The sequence below is a fragment of the Crocuta crocuta genome, unplaced genomic scaffold, assembly GCF_008692635.1.
Source record: "Crocuta crocuta isolate KB4526 unplaced genomic scaffold, BGI_CrCroc_1.0 scaffold345, whole genome shotgun sequence".
NCBI lineage: Eukaryota > Metazoa > Chordata > Mammalia > Carnivora > Hyaenidae > Crocuta > Crocuta crocuta.
Genome location: NW_027527574.1, coordinates 3,603,585 through 3,623,552, shown reverse-complemented (window position 1 = coordinate 3,623,552; position 19,968 = coordinate 3,603,585). Strand labels below are relative to the sequence as shown.

General features: G+C 37.6%; 2 protein-coding genes across 7 annotated transcripts in view; one reads left to right on the top strand and one right to left on the bottom strand.

Moving 5' to 3' along the window:
* Positions 1–19,968, top strand: part of LRBA (LPS responsive beige-like anchor protein) — a 720,310-nt gene that overhangs the window by 418,903 nt on the left and 281,439 nt on the right. For all 6 annotated transcript variants that reach the window (XM_077770789.1, XM_077770783.1, XM_077770775.1 and 3 more), the window contains 2 exons: positions 6,954–7,100; positions 9,603–9,739. In XM_077770789.1, the coding sequence (XP_077626915.1) occupies positions 6,954–7,100; positions 9,603–9,739 (284 nt within the window). The remainder of the gene's footprint in view (positions 1–6,953; positions 7,101–9,602; positions 9,740–19,968) is intronic.
* MAB21L2 (mab-21 like 2) lies at positions 13,660–14,881 on the bottom strand. Its single transcript, XM_077770851.1, has one exon. The coding sequence runs from the start codon at positions 14,879–14,881 to the stop codon at positions 13,802–13,804; it is 1,080 nt and encodes a 359-aa protein (XP_077626977.1). The 3' UTR covers positions 13,660–13,801.

Here is a 19,968-nt window from a genome sequence, read left to right as displayed (position 1 = left end):
TAATAGTCTGAGGGCCCTACATCTTCAAGTACAGGAGGTGGGGAAGGAGAAATAAGATGTAGAATTAATTAGGCCACTTTTGCTTTTAGGGTTCATGTGCTTTTTATGTGGTGCCATAGGTTTCAAAGTTTTATATATATATTTTTTCCCTTCCCCCCCTTTTTTTTTTTTTTTTGCTTTTGGCTAATGACTATTACATTGAAAAAAATCACCCTTTTTGCAGTTTTATACTTTTCAATCAAACAGATGTTACTATGTGAACTTAAAATTTAATAAGTACCTTTCTGTCTTAACTGTCATTTAACATTGACTTGTGAAGTCTGAAGTCTATCAGTGACAATAAAAATGTTTTTATGAAAATTTTTCCTTTTATATCTGGAGGGGGGAATTGTTTTCTTAAATTGTTACATAGACAAGCTGTTAATCCTTTATTTGGAGAGAAATATCAGTAACTGAATTTAAAATTTGTGGTATGGGTTTAATACAGAACTTATTAAAATCCATCATTAACCAAAAATAGTACATGAACCATTTAGGGGAATTACAGAATTTTTCATAATGAAAAAATTTGGATTTTATTGTTACTGAACTTTACCTTTTAAAATACTGTTACGCCACCTTTTTGTGATGCCAGGAGACTGGTTGAAAAAATATTCAGTAAGCATTGTAATGCTTACTGTCTTTTAGGACTTTTTCTATCCTGTATAGAATTCATTCTATTTTTTATTTTTTTTATACCTTATTTATTTATATAGAATTCATTCTAATGACTCCAAACAGTAATTGAAAATTGAGAGAAGTAAAATTAAGCATTTTATGTAATTCCATCTTATTTGACAATATTGTACATGAATCTTCCAATGACTAAAATACTATGAAAGGTTGAAAACAAAGTTTAAATCTGAAATATATGTTTTTAAGAACTAAATATGTAAGAGATGCTTCAGGGGGTCTTCCAGTTAAGGAGATATATCATATTTAATGTAATATTTTTTGATAAAAGATACAAGTCATTTTTGTCATATTTTGTATATATTTTTTATTTTAAATAATATTAGTGGTTTTAAAACTCAGCACATAGGTTGTACAGTGGTATTGTTTCATTCAGCACAGTTTATGCTAATTTATTATGTAAGTCAAGAGCTTAAGTTTTTAATTTTTTATTAAAGTATCTTGTAGGTGACATCCAGTTTTAATTTTGTGTTAATTATGAAACTCTTGCTCTTTTATCCTTAATTTAATAACAGTAAGTAAGGTAATGAAAATAAACATATTAAAAATCAAGTTAGCAAAACAAAACAATGTGATTAAATAGAAATTGAAATTACCAAATTTAACATGTAAAAATATTGTGCTTCATTGTTGAATTTGAATATTTAAAATAGATATTATTGAGGATAGTGTGTCCCTTTTATACTATTTTAGGACTTCTCACCTTTATTTATAATTGATTTAACTAAGGAGACAGGACATTGTTTAATGCAGATTCTTAAAACATCACGAACTATACTATTATCAAAGGGAAACATCTAAATAGAAATGCTGTTGGAGATTAGTTATGTATTTTAGTAGTAAGAGCCATCTTTTTTATAGATTGATTTGATTTGAAGGAAAGCCTCTGGTGTAAAGGTGGCAGAGTAAATACCTGAAGAGTGATGTTCTCTGTTCAGGCGATCAATACTAGCCCCATGACTCTACTTCTGGCTACCTTCTAGTTAAAAACAAATTTTTTAATTCTGACAATTTAATTGCCCTTCCCAAGTTCACATTAACTTGCTTGGGGAAAAGGGCCTTAGGTAATTTTTCAAAGAGAGACCCTCCAAAGTGGTTATTTATAAAAGTCATTTTGTAATGGGAGATTTCTTTAACTTTGCAGAAACTGAATCATATTTTTAAATTAAAATTAATACTTCCTCTTATTATTAAATATTCTTTATGGAAATTAGCAGCAGCAAGCAGAGGTGGGTATTTGATTCTTGAGGGCATTTTCTTGGATTTTATAGTTTAAAATTTATAGAAATTAATTGTAATGATTTGTAACATTCTCCTAATGCACAGGTCCCAGTTTGTCAGAACATTTATTATTTATTATCAGAACATTTTAGATATGGAAAGAAACCAAGGCTAAAGACTGTTGTTCTAACTTTATTCTTTATAAATAAGGAAACTGAGGAAACAAAAAGCCACATAATTCTTGGTGGATACAGGACTAAAGCGCAGGTTAACTGATGACTAATCAGATTTTCTTACTGTAGTGCTACACTGTCTTCTAAAATTCATTGTTAAGTATAATGGGAACTTTATATTTAAATTAAAGCCATGTAAAAAATGTTTTAAATGGAAGAACGGTTGGTTTTAATTCAAATAATAAAACAGTTAAGCAGTAGAATCCTATTGAATTCAAGACATTTTCATTTTGTAGAGAATGTGCATTCTAATGGAAATATATGAAGAGCATTTAACTTAGTTTAAGAAGTATCTTGTAATCATATGGAATGATACAGGTAATTCATCTGGTTTGCTTGGGATGACAAACCATGTAAAGATCTTATATCATGCCATTCTCTCATAACTTCAGTAATGCCAGATACTGTTGCTTCCTTTTTTGGATCAACATATATTAGGTTCCATAACCAAAGCTTTTGGGGAAACCATGGTCATTAGGAGATGAACTTGGCTTATTCTCCTAATCTCCTAATCATTTTTCGTAGTTTCACTGATTTTTGTAGAGTAAATTTTCTTGACTTGGAACCCTTTGGGATTACATAAACTCTAAAGTTTAGGACAGTAGTTGTATATAAGATATTCTTTATGTATCTTATTCAGGATAAGCAGTTATGGTATATCTATTTCATGTCACATTAAGTGGATACCCATATTCATTTTATTTACGTTTGAGGTCACTTTGTTATTCCAGTAGTAATTTTTTAAGGTGGCTAATTTTTCATGTATAAACTTCTTTTACTGTAGTATGGACTATTGCTGACTCCGTTTCACTGTTGCTATGGAGTTTTAAAAGGGCTTTATGTGTCATAGGTGGAACACTTTTCTGTGTCCTTTTTCTGTTTTAATTTTACTTGGCTAGCTTGTGTTGCATAGATGAATCAACTCATGCCTAGATCTAGGTCTAAAGAACTTGAACTTTACATTTTGAGGACCAATTTTCTCTGAGTCCTCTTATTGCTCTTAGCTTCAGTGAATAAAAAGTCATGTTTCAAAGAAAGAAGTTTTTGACAAATTTCTCCAGTTTTATGTAACAATTGCCATTTAATTACTAACTTAGGGTAAATATTAAGCCAGCATAAAGTGAGAGACTATATGAAGGCAGTCTGTTAATGTTGATATGGAAAATTTAAATAGTTTTCATGTTTGGTAATAATTGTATTAGCCTGCAAAGATCTGAATCAGGCTTTGAAATGGAACCAGAAGTGTGTTCTGACTTCCTCCAATTAAACTTTTATACTAGTGTATAATATATTCACAAAAAGTATCAAAACAGTGCATACTTGTTTAAATGAGTAGAAGGCAAACAAAAGTTAAAAATATATTTTCCCCAGCATGTATAAACATAATTATCTTTTATTTTATGCTTGAGATAGTTTCGTTCTAATTTTGAAACAACAAAAAAAAGTTCTTTAGCAGAGAGCTATTAGACCACTGAGAATTGAACACCAGCGCATGTGGTGTGTATTAGAGTACTGTTGGTAATTTTACTGCTGCTAACTTAAAATCCTCAAGGGGGAGTTAATTACAGGAAAACCATTCTAAATATCAGTAAGCTGCATATTTTCCATGACAAGAGGTTTTTCAGTTGAGGTTGAACAATTCCAGAATCTGAACTTGTAAAAATAAGTAAATAAATAAATTAAAGTGGGTGTTTGTGTGCATACAGTAGACTTATAGTACTTCAGAATTTTTTCATAAAATTTTATTCAATTAAAAATTTATTGTGTTTTAATATGTGTCAGTATGATGAAAACATATTAAAATTTTTTTTTAGTTCCAATTGGAAGGGATAAGAAATTCTATTTAGTGGTCATTTAAGTGAATGAATTTATTTATTGAGCTATTTTAAGCCATCACTTATTGCTACTTGGCTCCTCTCATTTTTTGTAAATGTTTGCACATTTACAAAACAGAGCTTTTTTCCATTCTTTCCCCCCTTACCTTCCCCCCCAAGTAAGCTTGGTGTATATGTACTTCAGGACATGTTTGGTAATAATCAGAGATAGTAATGAGCAAGGTATTGAATTTGTTTTTTTTTGTTTTTTAATTTTTTAAAAATGTTTTATTTATTTTTTAGAGAGAGAGAGCATGAGCAGGGGAGGGTCAGAGAGAGAGGGAGACACAGAATCTGAAGCAGGCTCTAGGCTCTAAGCTAGCTGTCAGCACAGAGCCCGATGCGGGGCTTGAACCTATGCACCATGAGATCATTATCTGAGTCGAAGTTGGACGCTTAACCAACTGAGCCACCCAGGCGGCCCACATTTGATTTTTTCTGAATTTGGTTGTCATATGCTCATCAAATTTAGGTTTGGAAATGAGTATTTTTGTATTCTTGTTTATTGTGATTTTGACTTAATCTTTTTAAAGGCACTATGAGAAATGTATTACTAAACTAATCCTTAAATTATTTATACATTGATATTTGTATAGTGGTTAGGATACTGTTACCATAATGCTTGGATTTCATTCCTGATTCTACTTCTCACTAGCTGTGTGCCTTGTGCAAGTTATATAACCTCTCTGAGCCTGTTTACTCATCTTAAAAGGAGAAATTAGCAGAAAATTTATGAGAATTAAATGAATTAAATATGTAAAGCATTTTGAACACGCCCTAGTACATGACGTTATTTAATATTAGCATTATTATTATCTGCTTTGAAGAAGGAATTGTAAATCTAGAAAAAGAGAATGTAATATACTGCACGAAAATCTGATTGGCAATTGCTATTTTATTATGATTTGCTTTATTTATAAGAAAATATAGAAGGTAGTGATTTCTCTTATATATCTCAGTGACTAATTTATTTTTAGCAACATTGATAATACATTGGAAAATACCTTGTTTGGGCTCAGGGCAGTATTTATGATTTTAGAGTAAGGAAATATAAATACTTGATAATACTTGAAACAATGATATAACAACTTACACTGCTATTTTCCTAAAAATTGGAGAGTTTTCGGTATATTTCTTTGTAGCTTAAAAAATAAAGTCATTTTAATTAGATATGTTAATTTTTTTCAAAATATTTACTGAGACTTTCATATGTGTGCAGCATAGTATGCTTGTTATTTGTGGGCATGAAAGAGAACAAAATTTGATTTACCCATAGATGGTATTCAAGACTAAATACAGAGAGCTTCTTCCCATGACTTCCTCATTTAATATAAAGCCTCTATATTTTTATAAGGCGGTGCTATTTGTATTGTATATAAGTGATATACATTGTGACCTCACATGAGTATGATAAAAATAAACTTTAACCTGTAATATTACCCATAACCATACCTATTAAAATCAAAGAAGCTTTGTTTTGTCAAAACATTTGGTAACATACATGTAGTTTAACTGTGTAGAAAGAATTATACAGATAGATATTAGTCATGTTACTGGACACCGAGGGCTTTATCCTTTCTGGGTTTTGGGCCTTTTGCCTAGGCAGAAACTGCAGCGGAGCAAAAAGCCTCGCCATCTGATTTCCATATCAATAGCTACTGCCCGGGTGGATCAGGTGCTTTGCCTCCTGGATTTCCCTCACTGGAAACCTGGGACTGTCAGTGGTGTAGCAAGGATTCTAAACTTTCCCTTAGGTGATGCTATGAGGTTTTAAAAATCACAGTCCAGAATTTAGTGTCTGCTTTTCTATATTTCTGAAGGAGAAATCTGCTTAAAGCAGTGGGAATTTCCCTGGAGAGAGAGGGATATGAGGTTTTGAAGTCAGAGTTTTGAGTTTCAGTGTTTTGTCCTTTCGGCGGCACCTTTGCTCCTCTTTCTGGTTCTGTTGTTGGTTGTAGGTGCTCTGCAGAGCTGCTTCTTCATTCCCTAGATTTGGTGTACCCTTCCCCTCTTTTCCTCTCTGTTCTGGCTGCCTTGTCACAGTGCCTGAGAGTCTGGTGCTGCTGCTCTCCACAGGCTGTTCCAATTCAGGCCCTGTAAGGCTCTTTGCCCAGATGCCTCTCCTCCTGGGCTTTCTGTTATGTTTGCCCCTGGGGTGTCTTAGCCTTTTAGTTTAAACACATGGAGGAGGTAGTGTTTGAGCCTCCACTTAGTTTCCACAGTGTCTTACTCTTGGATATTTATATAAAGGCTAAGGTAGGGGTCTGGGTGGGGTGAAATGTGGGCAAGGGCAACGTGAAGGTAAGGGGGAGGATTGGAGTAAAGAAGAGGATGCAGCTCCGGAGAGCTGCTATAGCGTTTTGGATGTCAGCTGTGGCTTCACGATTTGGCCTGCATCTCTCATTGGCTGTGAATCTCTCCGACCCTTCTTGCTTCTAGATTCTCCTCCACAACCACTGCCCGACCAGTTCACAATGCTTTGTCAGTATAATCATTACTTGCAGGAATGATCAGCCTTTCTTAATTTTCAGTATCAAGTAGATATTGTTTCCAAAATGGGGTTCTGATTTTTTTTTCTACTAATTTCCCCAAAATGCGCTGCCTTTGAACCCTCTCTTGCCCTAACTGTAAGTAAATAAATGGTTCAGTGGGTGGTGCCGGGGTCATGTTTAATGGGATTAGGGTGCTTGTTCAAGGTAACATTAGACTAGGCTTGGGGAGTCATGTTTGTCAGAAAGAGCCCATGTGCCATCCCAGTCACTTTCCTCCTGTGGATGACTCTGTAAAAATGATTGACCATCTTTGGCCACCTATCCTTACCTCACTTCCCTGCCCCTCTGCAAAAGTACTCTCCCTAGAGTTGATGGACAGCTTTGTTTCCTTTTCATTTCAGCTGCAGATGAAGATATCCTCGCTAAAGGAAAACAGTCCATCAAGAGTCAGGCTTTAGGAAATCAGAACTCAGAAAACGAGATCCTCCTGGAAGGCGACGACGATACTCTGTCATCCGTGGATGAGAAAGATTTAGAGAATCTCGCTGGTAAATTCACTGTGCGGATATTTCCACTAGCTCTGGGCCAATAAGCACCTAATTACTTACTTTTTCATCTGTGACCACTAGGACTACCAAGTTTACACCCACAATTACTTTCAATGAAGATTGTTTTTGTTCTTCCAAGCATTTTCCCCCTAATCTTCAACACTATTTCCCCTTTATTTTTCCTTTCTTTACCCTTATCATCTTTTTCTTTTTCAAATACTTTTCTCTGTAAAAGAAAAGTTTAAAAACAGAACAACAAAATTGCTTCACCCATGGGAGTTACCTAACCTCTATAAAATGAGAGCTGTAAGTAAAATTTTGCCAGTTGTTTTGTAAATAAAGCTTGGAGGCAGATGAGCTATTTGCTTTGATATACAGGTCTTAGTGAACATGCTGCATATACATTTAACTCTCTCAAAAAATCCATTCCAAGAATGCTGTGGCTTTTCACAGGATCCACATATTTTACCTGATGTAGGAATTTTGATTTGCGCTCTGCAGATTTTCGGTTTTACTTCCCTTATGGGAAAAATTCTCTTGTTTAGCCTGAAATTTTAGTCATTCATTAAATGCCCTTTTTTCTTTAATGCCTGTGGCTCTTTCCCTTCGGGAGGAAAGTCTGAAAGATTCTACAATTTCCATAGGTGAAAATTATACAGTCTTCTATTTTGATAATTTTAATTTAAGAGAAAAAGCATCAGGAATTTTTCATTTAGTGATGTCTGCAGCCTGTGCTACCATAATAAACAGTGAAAATAGATGATGGTATCTTTTCTGATGACCATAAACCCCTCTGTAAAGTAAAATAAAATTAATTGGAGCATACTATTAAGAGATTCAGAATGGGAGTAGTAAGTAAGGTGGACACTGCTATTCTTGAGCCTTTTCCTTCACATCTATATACCCATTTCCTCCTCCTTTATTTTGCTTCTGTTCTTGCTACTAGTAATACATTCATACAGTAATAGAGGTGAAAGGGGAGTTTAATTATATAATCTTGACAATGGCAATAGGATTAAGAAGTAATCCACACTAATAAAGTGGTGTGGGTTAGAAATGAAGTGGAAATTGTCAGGGGTCTTCTGTAGGACCTAGGCTGCCCTGGCTCCTGCAGCTGTCTGCTTACACTGTAATTGAATGTCTGAGAGTGATTGAAAAAATGTTATTTCTTCTCAGGATTACATGCTAATGTACAGAGGGCAAAGGAGACAGCAAAAGAACACATAGCTGCTTATTTCATCCATTTATAGGGATGAGCTTTGGGAAATCATGGCTGTTCTGCAGCTATCTGCTGCCCATCTGCAAACACAATGTATTTGTACATTGGGAATAGAGGGCAAAACCTGCTCTGATCTCTGCAGAGCATCCCTTCTATTGTCCTACTGGCACACATTAAGATTGATGTGAGATTAAGGACCAACACCCTCTAACAATCGATGGAAATGTCGATTCATCTGAATTTTGAAACACTTAGTCATCCATTGATTACCTGAATAGGTGTACCATGTTTATAGGCACTATATTAATTCAGAACTATAAGTGCCAATCTTCTGTTGCTGTTTTCTTCACTATAGGATTTGTACAATGAGGAATTGACATGGGATTTCAAATTCTTACTCTGTCTCTCTCTTTACATAAGAAAATACATACACACACACACATATGTAATATAATTACTGTTTTTAGTCCTTTATTTTAGGTTTAGCTCTAATATACTTTATGCCCTTCTATCTGTAGTGAATCTATTGTTTCCAGTAGCAGGCTGATTTGTCTCTTTGATAAGCCCTGTGGAGATTTGATTATTCCAATAAAAATTCATTCACTTGGAAACCCACCCTCCAGCTGTTTACTCCCAGAGTCCCTGAACTACACTAATATTAGATTTGGAAGCATTGAACAATATTTAACAGTGGAAAGGCAGGCTTAGAAAAGAAGTATTTTTACCAATCTTTCATGGGGTAAAGTTGTTATGGAAGAGGTTTTGTGTCAGCCTGGCACAAAATCTTTATCAGAGAATATGGTGTAACGTTTCTCACTTCACTAATAAGCTAGTGATCTTTTTTGTAATCACGCTTCAGCCAAATTAAGCTAACCTCTGGCCTTCGAAGCCTATTGAGTCTTCCTTGCTCCTGGTTGTTGTTCATGTTGTTTGATAGCCTGAGGCTTCTTTTCTAAATGGAATGTGGAAGGACTTATTTAGGTAGAGCCACCTTCTTACCAGGAGATTAGACCAAAGCTTTGTAGACTCCTTGTAAAATAATTGCATCCTAGTTTACTGTTATCATTAACCACCTGCTATAAATCTCTTGGTGTGAGAACCCTAATAACTTTGCATTTTCAAAGGAAGATTTGGGGTGGACAGAATTTGTAAGTGTAGAAGGATTTGGCAGACAGTTTGGTGCTAGAGGTGAGAATTTAAAAATCAAAGTTTCTGCTTGAATCTGTTAGATTTTTTGAAAAATGTCATTCCAGCTTGTGTGGTTTTTCTTTTGCTTTTGGCAGGTCCTGTTAGCCTGAGCACACCAGCTCAGCTTGTGGCCCCCTCTGTTGTAGTAAAGGGCACTCTTTCTGTCACCTCCTCCGAACTCTATTTCGAGGTGGATGAAGAGGACTCTAACTTCAAGAAAATCGACCCCAAGGTGAGAAGATGAGGAGTGGGTTTCACTGTTAAGCATTTGTTTCTTAACAACAGGATGGTGGACTGCTGTTGGATAGGACTGGCATTGGTAAAATCTGACAGACTTAGTTTGAATTTCTTCTGCCTATATATGCAAAGCAACTATGTTCTTTAGCTTATGATTCCCTTACCAGCTAGTTAGATTATTGAAGTTCATTTAGATCCATAAGCAATTTCCACTTAATTGCGTTTATCATTAGCTCATTCTGGGGTTGGGGGAGAACCACAGGGAATAACATCTATAAATATATTTTGCCACAAATGGACTAGGGGTGAATTAAGCTACAAAATTCAGTGAGGTTGAGAGTAGAATTATTTTGTTTAGCCTTTATATTTTCTGGATATAATACCAATATATCACTCTCCTTGCTTTTGTCCTCATGACTTACTACTCTGTTGTGCACGCAAGCATGTCCTGTGTGTGTGTGTGTGTGAGATACCTCTGTTTCCCATTACCTACAGTTGATTTTACAAGGCACTGCATAATTTCCTATTCTTAAATGAAAACGTAATTTCCCCCTTTAAAATGTATTTCTGATTACTTTTCAGACCTTGGCAACTTTATTTTACTAAGAAACATTTGTGTCACATCCATAAAGCGAAAGCTAGATTTAGTTCATGAAAGTGAATGGTAGAATTTGTTCTGATAGGAAACAGTCATTTTAAAAAGAGCATAATAAGCAACCTGTAGAAGAGAAGTGGCTTAAAAAAACTGGAATTGCTTATTTTATAGGCTGATAGCTTGTGTGTACGTATACACAGACACATATTTTTAGTTTATTGGTAGGAAGTTCTTTGGGTTTATAATCATGTGAATTACTAATTTTAGTGATTTAGAAGTATTTCAAAGTAATTACTGATGAAAATGTTATAATTTTATTTAAAACTTTACAAACAAATCATCTCTTGTCTTATATGTATATCTATCTAGCACTTTGTTTCAGAATTGCTGCTTTTATTAAGATGGGATTTGGTGGACTATATGAAAGGAAGGCTGTGTTGGAACTGATTATTCTGAGTTTGAGAATTCGGCTAATTCAGTGTAGAGAAAACTTTAATTGTGAAATTATATCAACTAGAAGAATTTCCTACTTTGTTACATGACTGGCTGCACTTGTATTTTAGTTTCTTTTAAGAAGCAAAGTTAACCGAAATTACTTAAACTCTCTAATTTCTGGTAGTTTGTATGTTTGAGAGGCTGAAACTTAATTCAGAATATTCTGTTATGCTTTTGGATATATGTGGCATAGAATCTAAAATGTGGTAAGATTTAGAAGTGTCTAATGTAATTGTTCTCAAGATTAGAATCTCTGCCAGTCTTTGCAATTAGGTTCTTTAAAGTTACTTGCTCCTTTTGGAAGAAGTTACAACTTCTATTTCTTGCTGATTTTATTTTGTGCAGCATCATTAAATTAATTTTTTCCCCTTTTGCCTGTGTAATATGAAGGTCTTTTAGCCTAATATAGCATTTGTCTTATACCACTGGAACCTGCCTAATGTTATAGAAATCAAAGTTTTGCTAATTTATACTCCGAAAATTTTTCAGCCAATTATTAGAAGAATTTTTTATTTTATGTAGACATTGGTGCTTTTTGTAAATGAGGACACTTACATTGTGGCAGTGTCTTTTTTTTTTTTTTTTTTTTTTTTTTTTGTTGGTGATACCTGCATTAAATTAAATAAGGTAAGAAAAAAAGATACTGAATTTGGGGAATTTTGTTCTTGTCAGGATTGAAAAACTTTTCCTGGAGTACCTGGAGGGAGATATGTGTCTAATTCTATAAATACTTGTGTGCGTAAGAAAAAAAAAAGGTCATTTTAGGATGTCATTTTTATCTTTTAAACCAAACACTCTGCCCTTAAATCATTTCTTTGTAATTGTAAGCACCTACTACTTGCTTTGAAAATGTTCTTAAAAATCAGAACATTTTCCCCAGAAAATAAATTCATTTTTATTATGAAAAAAATCATATATTTGTCTGAACCACTTAGTATTACAGTGAGTTTGTTTTACATATACAGGAAAAGAGATCAGAAAAAGATACAGTGTAGGTTGAAAGAGTAGAGTGATTTCAGAACTGATAAGATCAAAGTTTATATTTCTAAAACAAAACTATTTTTACTAGGGAATTTTTACCAGGGAGTCTGAGAACTTAAGCCTCTTTTGTCGAGTAAACTAGCCATCAGAGCTCTGAGTACCTTCCTTGTTTCTCATCCATCTATGCTGTCCTGCCCATCATCCCTCCATATACTCCCTCCCTCCCACATGCACACTTCTTCCTGAGATCTTTAAAATTCCCTTTTTAGCAAATTTTTATATACATCTCTCATTCATGGATTTTTCAATAAATTGAAAATTGGACTAATTCAAAGAATACATTTTAAGTATTAAAGGGTAATATTTGACATATATTCTGTACCTGTGCCTCATCATTAGCATATCTAAGGGAATATATAGAAGACAATATAAAAAAGACAAACCAAACCAGTTCCTTTGGGATGCTTTCAATTTTGCCAATTTTTTTTTATTTTTAATCTGTTATTTTCTTGCATTAAAAAAGAACCTTTGTTAATTTAATTGAAGTGTTGAAATGAGTACTTTGGATTGTTACCTTAGAAAAGCAGAGAGAGTAATATACTTTCCCTGTATGTAAATTTTTGAAACAGCGATTTTTCTTTGGTCATAAAAATGGTATCAAAACCTTTTTGTTTAAATTGCCTATAAGCAGCTTCTGAATAATTCTGGGAATTTGATAAAAAATGATCTGAGTTATGACATTTATAACTAAGCCATTTTAAAAAATTGAAGTAATTTATAAGTTTGGATTGTTCATATCGCCATTTGCTGGGGAAAAGGAGTATTGCTATAACCATTTTATTCCTTTTTGGTATGGTTGATTTAATTGTTAAGTTTTTATTATTTAAAGCTTGAAGAGGACAAATAATTGAAAGAAAAGTATCAACTGATCATGTTAACTATTCAGAAAAGATCCATAAATATTGCCTTTTTCAGACTGAGCATATTTTTAAGAAAATTATGGTGTAAGAAGGCAAATCTCTTTATTTTTAATGTGAAATAATTTTTTTCTATTTCAAAAATTAGGATTAAAAGCTTTTCTTCCACACAAAATGTTTTTTTTTCCCCAAGCATGAAAACAAGATATTACTTTAAATCTGAAAATCTACAGAACAAACAATATTATATTTGGGTAAAATTAATATTATCTGTTTTCCAAGGACGTGGGTGGGGGCTTATATGGTTAAATCTACAAAATGTGCTGTATTTGTAAATTTTGCAAATTAGAGTTCAAATGAAAGCTTCTTGCATTGAGTTCCTCAGGTTCACATCTTTACATTGTAAATTATAAATTGTGATCTCACCTGCCTTCATTTAAGAACAATCCACAGTCAATTACAATGTAAAGTAATATTTTTATTACTGTTTTCAACAAGACTGCTTAGGGTGAGGGGAGAGGTGCAAGAAAAGGAGGGGCACAATCTGACATTGGCACTGAGATACATTTAACATCAGCAAAACTTTTTTTAAAAGAGAAATTTTACATAGAATTAAATACTTTTTCTCACTTGGTGACAACATTCAGGCATCCCAAAACAAAATGAAATGAGAGGGAGAGAAAGAAAGGAGAGAGAGGAGAAAGGAGTGGGGGAGAGAAGGAAAAAGGGAGAAACTACTATACATTGATTTGAAAATGTACCTTGGGTTTCATTTTGTGGTGGCAAAGCCCGATTGCTTCTTTTGTGTGACCTTTTAAATTCACATTGTTTGGAAGAAAAACGATCACTTTTGTGCAAGAATGTGATTTTGTTTGTTTGGTTGGCTGGTTTGCTCTCTTTTTGTTTGCTTGTTAATTAACGAAGGTCTTGTGACTGCTTCCTGTTTCGTTCAGGTGGCTTACATAAAAGTTTGTGTCCGGAGTTTCTGCTGTTTGCCTCTCTGAGTTGTGTGTGTTGTGTGTAAGAGAGCACTCCCGTTTATGTCGCTTTTCAAGCAGTCCCCAGCACCCTATAGTTTGTCCAGGCTTTTGGGATTGGTGAGAATTTCCCTGGCCAACCTCCAGGTCTGCTTGGCAGCGCTCTCCAGGGCCGAATGGGGCTTGCCCTGAAAAAGGTCGAGGTTGGGCAGAAAGTAGTGAGGGCAGCGGCGGCACTGCAGGCAGGAGATGAGCTGCAGCAGGATGCCGTTGAGCCGATCGCCGAGGCACGCCTCGTCCCAGTCCGTTTCCCGCGGGTGTTTCTCGCACTCATACAGCAGTAGCGTCTTCATGTGGTAGTTATTGAGCGGCTGGCCTGGTAGCTCCAGGTGGCGATCCCGCAGCGTCTTCAACACCGAGAGACACTTGTTTCGGCAGCCGCCCATCAGCAGGCGGTTCTCAGCCTCCCCGAACTGTAGCACCCAGGCATCGCTCTCCGCAGAGCTCTGCTTGCCGGTCAGTGAGTAGCACTCCTTCGACAGCAAGTTGAACCCTTCGGCTTTGACCTCCGCTACCCGATTGGGGCCAGGCCAGGGGATATGGGGCATAGGCCACTGTGCCGCACTGCGAGGCCAGATACCGGTGCACTTGAACGCAGGAGTGATTTGCACCACGTAGCGCTCCCTGATGCGCAACTTGACCTCGCTGGTGTCTGCGATCATCTTGACCACATCTCGATAGCTGCACTTGTCCACTGCCTGAGCCACCAGGGTCTGGAAACGTGAGCGGATCTTGCGCGCCGAGAGGTAGCCGGACGCAGTGATGAACTCGACCCAGAGAGACATGCTCCGCTTCCGCCCATCACTCAGTTTGAGCACCGCGCAGCCGGGCAGGGAGCCGTCGTCTACGAAGTTGAAGACGCCCATCTGGTTTAGGTAGAGCACCACCTCGAATTCCGTGGGCGAGATGACCTCCAGCCCCTCGTAGCGGGCGTCGATCTCGCTCAAGGAGCTGATGAAGCGAGGCTCCTGCACCTCCACTTCCTTTAGCACGTCCGAGACCACCTTACAGACCTCTCGGATGGTCTTGGCGATGGCCGCCTTGCGCGCTTGGCAGCGCTCAGTGTAGTATTTATTGAGCTGGTAAACCAGCTTGGCCTGAGCCGCGATCATGTTGGGGCACAGGTCCGGGCTATACACCGGCGTCTCGCAATACGTTGAGGGATCCAAGGCTCACGCAGTGGTGGTGGCCCTGCGGCTTGTGAAAGAGGCGTTGCGCTTCCCCTAAGCCCCACTTTCACTCTTGTTTTCCACCTGGGCTGACCGGCCGAAACAACAGCCGGCTTGCTCTTTCTTTCCCCTCTTTCGAAATCTTTTTTCTTCGCCAGAAAGAAGGGGAAAAAGGTAATCTTTGAAGAAGAAAAGTACCTGCTGGGACTTTTTTGCTTGATGTGTAAAATAAAGATGTGCTTATGAGAGAGATGAAGGGGAGGGGAGAAAAAGACAAGGGGCGAGAGAAAAAAATCAGGTTACCAAGAGGTTAGGCTTAGATGTCTGCAGCCGAGATTGCCCAGAAATCTGGAAATGAGGTCTTTTAAGTGCCAAAGTAAATTTAAAAATAAAAGCGAAACATTCAGTGTTTCATTCTTAAAAACTTCTTGCACAGCCTGGTAGGACTTCTTCACTCAGCGTAGGTGAGTGCCTTTCTCCTCACCCTCCCCCAAATGGAAGGTGAAGGATGTATTTAAGGTCCAAAGAGCAGCGAAGTGCAACTCAGTCCTCGGCACACTTGGAGGCTTGCAGACGTTCAGCACTCTCGGCGTGATGGTCTGGTCTCTTCTCAGGGGGTCGTGTTGTAGCGGTTTTCCTCTTCTCCTACTGGAGGCGTTGTTTGGACTGGGTTTGTTTGTTTGCAGTGGGCTCTTCCTGTCTTTCTCTAGGTGCACACCGCTGGAAGTTGTTTGATATTCATTTCTGCTTCGTAGTTTATAATTTTGTCCCTCACAAAATAGATTTTAGTGTGACGAAGTCGTTGCTTGCGTTGCATCTGGGGTTTAGTTATAAGGATTCAAGGGTTTTTCTTCTCCTCCCCCTTTAGGTTGCTTGTGCAGATTCCACTTTCTGAGTCGTCTCTCCCTCCTCCCCTCCGACGTCTCTCTCCTTTTCCTTTTCCCTCCCTCCTTTTCTTCCTCCCTCCCTCCTTTTCTCTCTCTCTCTCTCTCTCTCTCTCTCTCTGCCTTGCTGTTTCCTGGAGTTATTTAGTTTATGAATGGTCCAGGGCCATCATGAGGGGGGTGGAGCTTCAGTTCCTACAATCACTATCCGAGCTGTCAGTGCTTTAGCCAATCCGAGAGAGAAGACAGGCATGCTTGGCAGACAGTAGCAGCCACCGCTGCACTTGATAAAGAAAGGGGGTAAAGAGAGAAGTAGGAAAATAGGAGGAGATAGTGGAAGTCAAATGCTCACACACACTTTACAGCCCCCTTCTTTATCCTCTCCTCTTATCAGTTGCAAGGAAGAAAAAGAGTCTATGGTAGAAGGGACTTCCTGGAGATGGCTGGAATATACTCGAGAGAGTAGCAGTGGTTCAGAAAGGTTCACTATTTTTTTTTCTATCAACGTTGTGCAGAAGGTGAAAACTAACAAAATTACTTTTGCTGGAAGGCAGATAGAAGGAGGAAGGGGAAACTGGGAAAGAACCTACATTTTCTAGATTTTTCTCCTCTGGCAAAGTCTTCCTCCTGTCTCTTCCCCTCCTCTCCCATTGTTGCCAAGAGCCAGAGCAGTTGCTGTATATGTGCACCAGTTGGGGGTGTGTGTGGAGTGGATATGGGGTGAAGGTTTATGACCATAAATCTCTTTTCAGTAATTTCCATATGCTGTTGAAAAATGGGGCAGGGTAAAAATAGTGCAAGCACCTTGTTTGATAATTACTTCATAATTAAGATTCAGATACATTTTATGCTATTACTTTATTGTTAAAAAGACTAGTTATTAGAGAGAAAATATGTTTAAATTGTGAGAAAGTGCACATTTGTATATGGTAGAATATTGTTGGATATGCTTTTAAATTACCATGAGCCAGTAAAATTGTTTTAAAAGATGAAAATGAAGAAGTAAAAGTGAACCTGAGTCAAAGTTTTCTTAAGATGTTAATGTTGTAAATCTAATTTGAATATATTCTCAGGCAGTACAGTTTTCACTTGTAAAAATGATTTTATTTTCATAATTGACTGTTGCTTTTAAAAGACTTCACTGCTGCAGAAATCTATAACTATCCTGTTATTGATTACACAGATGGCTTCACTCCTCCCTTGGCATTTCAGTGAGACTCCTGCATATGCTTTTAGTATATGTATTATACTTTCAAGCTGTACCCCTTGTAGCCTTTCCCTACTTTTGGATGAAAGAAGCTGTAACAATGTTTCTGATTTGCTTAGTATTGAGGGTGTATGTTTTGAGCCTTAGGTGTGTGGATGCGGAGTCTTTTAAAGCCAAATCAAGTAGATGGAATTATTTTTAGTTAAGATTTTTGCCTAAGATATAAGAAATAGTAATCTGTGAAGCCATTTGGGGGAAGACTTCCTTTTGCAAAACCCGGTGTGCCTGTGGCTTTTGCAAAACCCTTTGGGAGGGCGTGAGGTGCCCTCTTCAAAGCTGAACCAGGTGAACCTGAATTCAGCTGCATAGGGAAAGTTTATTTTTCTGCATGTACTTGATGTAAGACACTTTGGACCTCTTGGTTCTTTCTTAGAGGTCTGGTGCGGAAGACTGGTACCTTGTCACTTCCTTGCTCTCTGCCTTAAGTCCCTTTCTAAATAACTAANAATTATTTGGTTTTTTTTTTTTTTTTTTTTTTTAAATCAAGTCAGATGTTGTCTGGGCTATGCCTTCAGTGGCCAGGAGTGTGTAAGTCGGAAGTAAGCATACACCAAATTCTGGGACGCAGAGCTGTAGTCAACTTCTGGTGTAGTGGCAGAGGCTTGGGCGGCTGCCGGCTCCAGCCTTCCTGGGGGAGCAGCTTGCATCTCAGCATGTTTGGCGACAGACGGTTAGAGCGGAGCCGCGGCGTCTTCGCGGTTCGCGCGAGTGGGAAGCCCGGACTCTGTAGGTAACCTGGGTAATGCCCGAGAAGTCGCGCTGGCTCTTTGGGAAATAATACTAGGCAGGAGGGGCACTTTGCTGCACATCTGTGCAAACAGCCAGCGAGGATCCTTAGCTCCTTCTCCCGAGGGCAATTACTGGGCGGAGACTTGTGGCGGGGACACCGGGTGCGGAGCTTTCCCTCCCCGACCCTCGTGGTGGCCGCTTCTTCTCACATCGAGCCTGTGAGCGGGGGAGGCCTCACGCGTGGACCCACACGGCCCACGACGCTCCGGGGAGTGCTTGCGAAAAGTCCCAAGGGTCATGGCGGTTGTCTGTCCTCCGCGCTCCAGTGCGGTGCGGCCAGTCCCAGCTCCGTGGGCAGGCGCTTAGCGCCCTTCCTCCTCGGGTGGGGCGGCCGAGGCCACGCGGGTCCTCACGCACTACCCCCTGACACCCCACTCCTCCTCTTTTCCGCGCTCTGTCGAGCACGACTAAGTTTCGTGGCACCCTTATTCCTGGGTTTCTCCACTTTTACATACAGAGGCTGAGGGATGATAAAACGTTACAAATGTTTTGATTTAAAAACAATTCATTACCAATTTACGCTATCTAAGGTAGATGCTGTAGTAAATAATAAATCAGTTAAACAAAGGCGACTTTAATTTATTGCCATGGTACTAATTAGAAACATCATTCGAGCAATAAACTTAAACACTTCCAGCAAATAATGCTCGCTCTTGCTAGTTCCCTTCCTCCCCCTCCCCCACCCTAACTCACTCGGGCTGCCTCTGCCCTAAGAGCTGCTTCAGCTGTGTGTTTGCGGATCCGCTCTTCCTCTGGTTGAATAATTGAAGGGGGAAACGGTATCCGAGGAGGCTGTAATTGAAGAGCCCCTGTCACCTCTGCTTTTATGTATGTTAGTATAGAAGTCCATCAGCAGCTCCTTGATGGTGTATTAAAACGAAGTGGCAGCCCCTTCTGCAGGAGATACCGTATTCTATTAAGGGAGACCAAGTGAGAAAGAAACTCTAGAGGCTAAAAGCCACTTCAAGTCTTCAGACCGATTGATCTGTATTCTCTTGTTATAATCCGTCTCATCATACTTGAGTTAATGAGGCAAAAGAGGGGGAGAGAAATCTGATGGTCCTTGACAAATTCATTAGGGAGGCTGCAGGACATTTTATTTGACTGTTAAACATCTTGTTTGTTTGGTTTAGGCAGTGCCAACATCAGCATGCTTCTGCCCAGACCTGTGATGTTGGGCTAGCTACAGGCATTCCTAAAAAGAAGAGGAGGATATTCAGGGTGTGATTTGAATTTTTTTGTTTTCGATTTTGTGTAGTCCATAACCTTCAGACTTCTTCTCTAGGCTTCACCTTCTCCACCATTACTGTAGGAACATTTTATGAGAATGTGCCTGATAATACTAAGGTGGTGGTGTTTTTAGTGACTGTAAGCCAAAATATGTATGTTTAAACTTTAGTCTTAAAATTTCCCATTTCCTTAAAATAAAATTGAGTCAAGTTATAGCAATTAGCGTACTAGTTTTTGAAAAATGTGAATGTTTAAGTTAAGCTCCAGACAAATAGCCAAATTATACATTACATCCTATTTTTAACTTATCATACGTAAGTAAACTTTTAGTTATTAATTGAATTTCTTCATGGAATGAAATACGAGTTCAGAGAATTGGAAATAAAATTTAACTGTTTATACAAACAAGATTCTTAAAACAAAGTTGGTATATCTTAATTTGAGGGCCTTTTTCTATTTAAAATTAGAAGCAAACTGGGTATTATTTGGTGCTAAAATAAGGCGATGTGTTGAAAATTAGAAGCAAAACTGGGTATTATTTAGTGCTAAAATAAGGTGATATGTTGACAGAATACTTAAATTGAAAATATTTGTAACTGAACAATAGGCAATTAAGACAATGCTATTTTTATAATATTTTATTCTAAAATAATAATACAATACTTGATTTTGTCAAAGTTCTTCTTGAAAAAAAATAACCAATCCAGTTGTGATACTTTCTTGCATAGAGAACTCATTCGTATTTTCCTACAGCAGTTGACTTAAACAGCCTCAGCCTAAGTGCTTTGAGAAAAGAACCCTGTTTTCTATTTATAGGAACAGAGTATGAGAGAAAAAAGAGAACTAATGCTCTTTGCCTG